Genomic DNA, 8,072 nt, shown 5'->3' with positions numbered 1-8,072 from the left:
CAGCACTTTAATTCACAGGTGGCCGACCAGTTCCCTTTGCGAGAGTTTGTAGCTGTGCTCTCTTCAGACCCTCTTAGCGAGATGCTTCCTTCTCCCCTAGAGCCCAAATCCTAAGAACGTCAGCTCCAAAACAGCACCTCGCAGGGTCTATGGTTCGCAGACCTTCTCAGCCCTGAAGAAGGCGCGTCTGAACTCTGTCTCCGTCTGAACAGCTGTCTCCGTGTCATTTCTTCTTCCCCGAGGAGTCAGTCCACACCTTTGAGCATCCCCGGGCCTGGACCCCAACATCTGGTGCCCGCTCAGGAACAGCTCTGGCGCCAAGCGAGCACGGCAAGGGAAGGAACGGCGTGCTTCCCGCAGGGGCTCGATCCGAGTCAGATTCCGGCCCGCCATGGCCGACAAAGTCAACATGTCTCTGGACGACATCATTCGGCTGAACCGCAGCCGGCGGGGCGGCCGCGGCGGGGGCAGGGACCGAGGCGGGGACTGAGGCTGGGCCGGCTCCCAGGGAAGCCGCAGTGGTGGAGCGCAAACCGCCGCACCAGTGAGCCGGGGCGGCGGGCCGTTCCGGAACCGGGCGGCCCTCGACCCAGGCAGGAACCGGCCGGCGCCCTACAGCAGGCCGAGACAGCTTCCCGACGAGTGGCAACACGACCGCTGCCGCAGGGGCGCCGGCCCGGTGACCGGGGGGGGGGGGGGGGGGGGGGGGGGGGGGAAGCTGCTTCTGTCCAACCTGGCCTTCGGAGTGTCCGACGCGGACGTCCAGCAGCTGTTTGCGGAATTCGGGCCTCTGAAGAAGGCCGGGGTCCACTACGACCGCTCCGGCCGCAGCCTGGGAACAGCCCACGTGCACTTTGCGCGGAAGGCAGACGCCCTGGAAACCATGAAACAGTACCACGGCGCCCCTTTGGATGGCCGTCCCCTCAACATCCAGCTCCTCACCTCACAGATACACACGCAGCGCAGGCCGGGGCAGAGTGTCAACAGAGGCCGGGTGAATACACACCAAGGACCTGGAGGCTTTGGCTGCGGCGGCGGCACGCCGAGTCGCGCCCGCGGAGGCAGCCGGGCTACAGGCAGGGGCACCGGACGCAATTCAAAGCAACAGATCTCTGCGGAGGAGTTGGACGCCCAGCTTGACGCTTACAACTCGATGAGGAGCACCAAAAAGCTGGACGCCCAGGTGAACACTGGCAGAGCGCTGAGGGGCACCAAAAAGTTGGACGCCCAGAAGGACGCTTACAGCGCAATGAGGGGCACCAAAAGGTTGGACGCCCAGCTGAGCACTGGCGGCGCGATGCGGGACACGGAGGAGATGGACGCCCAGACTGACGCTTACAGCGCGATGAGGGGCGCCGAGCAGTTGGACCCCCAGACGGACGCTTACAGCGGGATGAGGGGCCCCGAGCAGCTGGGACACCAGAAGGATGCTTACAGCGCGATGAGGGGCACCGAGGAGTTGGAGGACGCCCAGCTGGACGCTTACGACACGGTGATGGACACCGAGGAGTTGGACGCCCAGGTGGACGTTTATGACGCCATGATGGACACTACCTAAAGCACCACCAAGCCAGTGCGTGCGTGGTGGAGCTAGGCCTGGAAATCGTCTCGCGGTGCTTCCGGAGGGTGGGCTGGCGGGGACCTGTGGCCAATTGGGGAGTTGTTTCTTCTGTTTTGATATAGGATTTAAAACTCATGCAAAGTTTTTTCTTTAACGTTTATTTTATTAAAAAATTCCGAAAAAGACCTGTGTTGTACCTCGTCATTTTGGGGATAAATTTTACTGGTTGCTGTTGTGGAGGAGCTGGTGTTTTCACCTTGGCCATAATAAACAGAAATGGGTGTAGACAAAACCAACCAACCAACAAACAAACCAAACAAACAAACAAAAAAACTACTTCCCTCAACAACAACAAAAATCATAAAAACAAAACAAAAAAACCTCCCCCCAAAAAAAAAAAAAAAGGAAAACATACAAAAAACCTCCATAGAAAACACGCTGATCCAGCCTTTCAACGTTCTGACGCTTCGGCAAACCCAGATGGCCAGGCCCGAACCTGGTCTCACCTTAAACTTGACGTCCAACCCCTGCTGCTTTCAGTCCGGTATGCGGCCCATTGGTGCAGCGAGGGGGAGGGGGGGGGGCCTGATTTGGCTCCTCCCACCATGCTCTGGGGCCATAAAAGAAAGCAGGTTTTTCTTTGCAGGGCTTCTTTCCACTAGGCTTGTTGTCCTGGTCGTTGTCCTTGTTCTCCAAGGTAGCTTTTGGGGGAGAGATCTCACCAAGACCCGGTGAGAAAAGTCATCCTGACCTTGCCTCAAGGGGCCATCAAAAAGCCTCATAGCAGCCTGCATAAGCACTTGCTGGAGTCTACGGAGGTTTTTTATGCACTGGCCAAGAGGAGTGATGACATAGCTGACCCCTCTTCCTCATGGGCCCTGGGAAACTCAAGCAACCCCAAAGGCGCCCCAGCCCCACTCAGTTTTCAAACGGTGGCTGGATACGTGACCCAGCCCCCATGGCGGCAAAGGTCCAGTGAAAACTCAAATAAAACCCCAAAAAACCATATATATAAGTTCATACCAAGGGTCTCCACCTCCATCTGCAGGACAAGCTGCCTTCTTCCTGGGAAGGTCAAATTGGTACCATTGGTTTTTCCACCCATGGACAGACCTCCAGCTCGAACTTTTCTTCGCATGCCACAGTCTCTGGCATCACATCGGCCTGCTGTGACCAACCCTGCCAAGCCTGCTGCTGTCACTACAACCCTGCCTAGACTAGTGTCCCTTGGCATCCTGCTTCTTGACCTGAGCCCTAGGAAACGTCTTGTGCTTCCTGGAAGCGGGAGCCTGTTCACTCTGCTTTGGGCCAGCCCCAGACCCTCCCAAGCCAGTGTGTTGGAGGCAAAGGGGGACGGGATCCAGGAGCACACCCGCCCTGCACACACACGCACACGCTACACCATGACCAGTTCAAGTAAGAGGGCCACTGTGGTGACCCTTGAAGCTAGAGCTCAGGCCGGGTAGCAGTCTGAGTGGACCCCACCTGTTTACCTCTTACTGGTTTCATTCCCTCTTGAACTCTCCTCAAAGTTCTTCTCAACTTTCCCTTATGATACTTGTTGGCTATCAGTCTCATGCCGTTATTCAGCCTTAGAGTTTAGCGGGTAATTTACCACCCGCTTTGGGCTGCATTCCCAAGCAACCCGACTCTGGAAGACCCGGGCCCATCACACCAGGGGCCGCTACCGGCCTCACACCATCCACAGGCTGGGCCTTGATCAGAAGGACTGGGGCCCTCCAGGAGAGGCGCGGGGGAGTGGGTCTTCCAGATGCCACATTTCCTGTGTCCCACCGCAGGGCGGGGATTCAGCACTGGGCTCTTCCCTGTTCATTAGCTGTTACTGAAGGAATCCTGGTTAGTTTCTTTGCCTCCGCTAATATGCTTAAATTCAGCTGGTGGCCAAGTCTGATCTGAGGTCGTGTCTCGGAAGGGGTGCATGTGCGCACACACGCCTTGGTGAGCAAGGCTTCTCCAGGCAAGGTCAGGGAGAGAATCATTACCCACACACATGTGGGACATCATGGCCGACATGTCCCACCTCTCTCTCTTTCTTGCCTTACTGGGAGGACAGGGCAAGGCAAGGAGGCGGGAGAATGGGCGGCCTTCTCAGAGGGGGGTTGGTGGTGATCTCTGGGTTGGGGGGGATGCTGGGGCCACCACGATGATGCCGCAGCCCCACAAAGCACACAAACCCACCTCACACACACGCACACACACGGACACACACCAAGGGCCCGGCAGCACGTGACACAGCGCTGCCACAGCCAGTGGGGAGGAGCACACGGCGTCATAGGACTCTGCAGCATCCCTGGGGCTCGACCCCGTGCACAACTTGGCCTTGGTGCGAGCCACAACCCCCACAGGGCCGGAGTGGGTAAGGGGACCCGTCACCACGATGGGCCCTGCAACCCCAACCCTTTTTTCCCGTTGGCTGGGTCCGGCGTGAAGAAGCTTCCGAGAGGGAAACCGTGGCTTTGGGGCCTCTCCCATCTCTGAGCACGTCACCCCGGGGGCCTTCTGAGCACGTCACCCCAGGGGACAGGATTGATCGGCAAGCAATGCTCAGACAGGCATAGCCCCTGGAGGAACCTGGGGCCGCAAGTGTGCTCGAAGTGTCAATGGTCAATGTGTCCTGCAATTCACATTAATTCTCGCAGCTAGCTGCATTCCTTCATCGACAAACGATCCAAGGGATCCACCGCTAAGATTCGTCACGTTTTGGTGTTTGGTTTCCGCTCCCTGGCACGGCAACCTTCTCCTCTCCCCCACCCCACCACATCCCGGTATGGAGGGCAGAGGTGTCTTGGACGGCCATCCAAGCACGAGACAAATGAGTCCGGACTCTGCGGATGGGGAAGGTATAACCACTGGGCGGTCTGGGGCATGCTCGGATGCTCCACAGGTGCCTGGGTGTATCCACCTCCAGGGAGGGAAGATGGAGTTTAGGGGAGAGTGGGGAAAAGTACAGGGGTCCTTTCCCCAACTCTCCCCATGAGCCCAACTGCCCCTGACCCGAGGCGGAAGGGCAACCCGCACGCGTCTTTAAACCTCCACGCCAGGACACACTAGGTACCTGGAAAGGGGGATGTTATGGGTTCACTCAGCAAGATAGACCAACAACTCAGAATTTAAATTTATGAGCCTTTATTAAGCTGGCCAGCAAACTACAGTTACAGCACTCTGCCAAAGCTGATGCTGAACTGAGCACAGATTACAGGAGTTACATTTTATTATTAAATTTTGTGGAGGCCCAGAGAAAAGTGTCTTTCAAATTCTGGGCCCCCAATATGGAGGAAACACTATTTATACTTTTTCTAGTCTTTTGTCTCCCAAATTTGGAATGAGACTTCTGGGCCTTCTGAGAAAGAAGGCCTGCGTGCTTGGAAGGGGCCATGAGACCATATCTCAAGGCCTGGCCTGATGTCAGTACCTTCCTATCTATGTGTTTTAGGAACAGACAGCACAGCATGCCCCGTCTGGCCAAAGTGCCAGATATGCAGCCCAGCACAGGGGGAGCGAGTGGTCAGAGCGGACAGGGTATGGAATGATGTTCCAACATGCACCTCCACCTCCGCAGCCTCGACGCCTCAATCTGTACACACAATGTGCACACATGTGAGGTGTAGAACTCCTGGGTGCTGCCTGGCCGAGACGGGCCTCCCGCCCAACTGGCAACAGGCACCTTGTCCCCCCCACCTTCCACACCGACCAACCACCATCATTTCTGCTGCCTGGCATATTCCAAGGCGGGAAACCCCACTCGACACAAGTCAACACACATCCCACGGGCCCAACCCCTTCTCTCCCTCCAACACCTCATCCCATCTCTGCACCTGCGGCCCAGGCCCCTCACCACAGTGGGACAAGGGGCTGCAACGGGAAGCAGGGTGCAGGCTGCGGCAGGATACCCAGAACACGAGGGGTGTGAGTGCGTGGCACTGACCGCACCGGGGCGATGGACGGCAGACAGAGGAGAAGCACGGGGCAGACGAGGGGATGGTCATGCTCTTGACGGTAAGGACAGGATGACCCACCCCCAGGGCAGGTGGTGGGAAGGGGCCACCCTGTCCCTTTCCCGAGAGGCGCCTGAGGGAACGCCCACAATGAGTGCCCTTGTTTTCTCGCTGCCCGGGTGAGGGCGACAAAGAACCACAAGGCGGCGGGCATGGGCAAGGGGGCACCCCGAAGCCCCTCTGCATCCCCGCTTGCTCCTTCTCTCGCACCTGGTGGGGGGTGGCAAGGCAGCGGCCGCTGCCCCGACCCAGCCCGCACAGAAAAATCACGGGAGTTAAGCCAAGGAGGACACCGACCCAACCGACCCAACGCACATGGACGCGGTCTCGGTTTCCCCTTCTCCGTTAATGATCCTTCCGCAGGTTCACCTATGGAAACCTTGTTACGACTTTTACTTCCTCTAGATAGTCAAGTTCGACCCTCTTCTCAGCGCTCTGCCAGGGCCGTGGGCCGACCTGGCAGGGACGATCCGGGGGCCTCACTAAACCATCCAATCGGTAATAGTGACGGGCAGTGTGTACAAAGGGCAGGGACTTAATCAACGCAAGCTTATTTCCCGCACTTACTGGGAATTCCTCGTTCATGGGGAATAATTGCAATCCAAAATCCCCATCACGAATGGGGTTACCCCCGCCTGCTGGCATAGGGTAGGCACACACTGAGCCAGTCACTGTAGAGCACATGCAACCCCGGACATCTAAGGGCATCACAGACCTGTTATTGCTCAATGTCAGGTAGCTGAACACTTGTCCCTCTAAGAAGTTGGAGGACGCTGACCACTCGGGGGTCACATAACTAGTTAGCATGCCAGAGTCTCATTCCGTATTGGAATTATCCAGACAAATCGCTCCACCAACTAAGAACGGCCATGCAGCACACCCAAGATCCAACTACGAGCTTTTTAACTGCAGCAACTTTAATATATGCTATTGGAGCTGGAATTACTGCAGCTGCTGGCACCAGACTTGCCCTCCAATGGATCCTCATTAAAGGACTTAAAGTGGACCCATTCCAATTACAGGGCCTCGAAAGAGTCCTCTATTGTTATTTTTTGTCACTACCTCCCCGGTCGGGAGTGGGTAATTTGCGAGCCTGCTGCCTTCTTTGGATGTGGTAGCCGTTTCTCAAGCTCCCTCTCCGGAATCGAACCCTGATTCCCCATCACCCATGGTCACCATGGTAGGCACGGCGACTACCATCGAAAGTTGATATGGCAGACGTTCGAATGGGTCATCGCTGCCACAGGGGGCGTGCGATCGGCCCAAGGTTATCTAGAGTCACCAAAGCCGCCAGTGCCTGCCCCCAAGGCCCGCGGGGGCCGAAGGGAGGCTGATCGAGTTGGTTTTGATCTGATAGATGCATGCATCCCCTCACCCCCGCGAGAGGGGTCAGTGCCCATAGGCATGTATTAGCTCTAGAATTACCACAGTTATTCAAGTAGGAGAGGAGCAAGCAACCAAAGGAACCATAACTGATTTATTTTTTGAAATATATTTTATTGTTTTACAGATAGGAAGGGAGAGAGTTAGAAACATCGATGAGAGAAACATCGATCAGCTGCCTCCTGCACATCCCCTACTGAGGATGTGTCTGCAACCCAGGTACATGCCCTTGACCAGAATCGAACCTGGGACCCTTCAGTCCGCAGGCCGATGCTCTATCCACTGGGCCAAACCAGTTCCTGCCCGTAACTGATTTAACGAGCCATTCAGTTTCACTGTACCGGCCCGTGCATACTTAGACATGCATGGCTTAATCTTTGAGACAAGCATATGCTACTGTCAGGATCAACCAGGTAGGAGAGCGCAGGGAGCCAGAAGAGCGTGCCACCGTGGCGGTTCTCCGGACGCGGGCCGGATGTGCCAAGCACGGGAGGAAGTGAGCAAGCATGGGTGTGTGTGGAGCTGCGGGCACAAGGGGAGAGGGGGCAGCACAGCACCAAACCCGGCCCAGCAGCAGATGGACCGCCCGCACCCATGGACCAGGGCACAGCGCACATAGCGGCGCCCTGGAGGGGCGTGGCATGGACGGCGATCACTACAGCTGGCCATGACCCGAACAACGCTCCAGTAGGCCCTTCCAAACGGGGTCACACGGCAAGAGACCGACCCTCGCACCCACACGCAACAACGCCGCAACGGTGGGCGGTGGGGGGCACAGGGCGGGGCTGCGGTGGGCCCAGGAGGCCACAGGCAACCACGGGCACAGCCCCTGTGATGGCATCAGCCAGGCGGACGGGTCGGACATATGGACACAGGCATGACAAGGCGACCACCCCCAGGGCAAGCAAGGCACGTAGGAAAGGCACGGCGGCGATGGTGCAGGTGGGTGTAGCGGGGCTCCGGGGCCACCCAGCAAGGTTAGTTGAGGACACAGTTCGTTGGGTGAGAAAGAACGGAAGGAGAAAAGACAAGGCCGGGAAGCGAGTTGGTTCGCCACACCGGAACAAATGCGGGGTCTCACCGCCAGAGGCCCTCCAGGCCCAAGGGACAGT

General features: G+C 57.4%; 1 protein-coding gene and 1 pseudogene across 1 annotated transcript; one reads left to right on the top strand and one right to left on the bottom strand.

Moving 5' to 3' along the window:
- The first annotated feature begins 391 nt into the window (after positions 1-391).
- LOC132225616 (THO complex subunit 4-like) lies at positions 392-1,558 on the top strand. The gene is made up of 2 exons (XM_059680698.1): positions 392-430; positions 716-1,558. Exons 1-2 carry the CDS (start codon positions 392-394, stop codon positions 1,556-1,558), a joined length of 882 nt encoding a protein of 293 aa, XP_059536681.1.
- Positions 1,559-4,120: 2,562 nt separating this feature from the next.
- LOC132225671 (5.8S ribosomal RNA) lies at positions 4,121-4,274 on the bottom strand (annotated as a pseudogene).
- Between the last annotated feature and the right edge of the window lie 3,798 nt (positions 4,275-8,072).

Source organism: Myotis daubentonii, chromosome Y, assembly GCF_963259705.1.
Source record: "Myotis daubentonii chromosome Y, mMyoDau2.1, whole genome shotgun sequence".
Classification (NCBI taxonomy): Eukaryota; Metazoa; Chordata; class Mammalia; order Chiroptera; family Vespertilionidae; genus Myotis; species Myotis daubentonii.
Note: the sequence above shows the minus strand (reverse complement) of the source record. Positions and strands in the feature narration are given on the sequence as shown.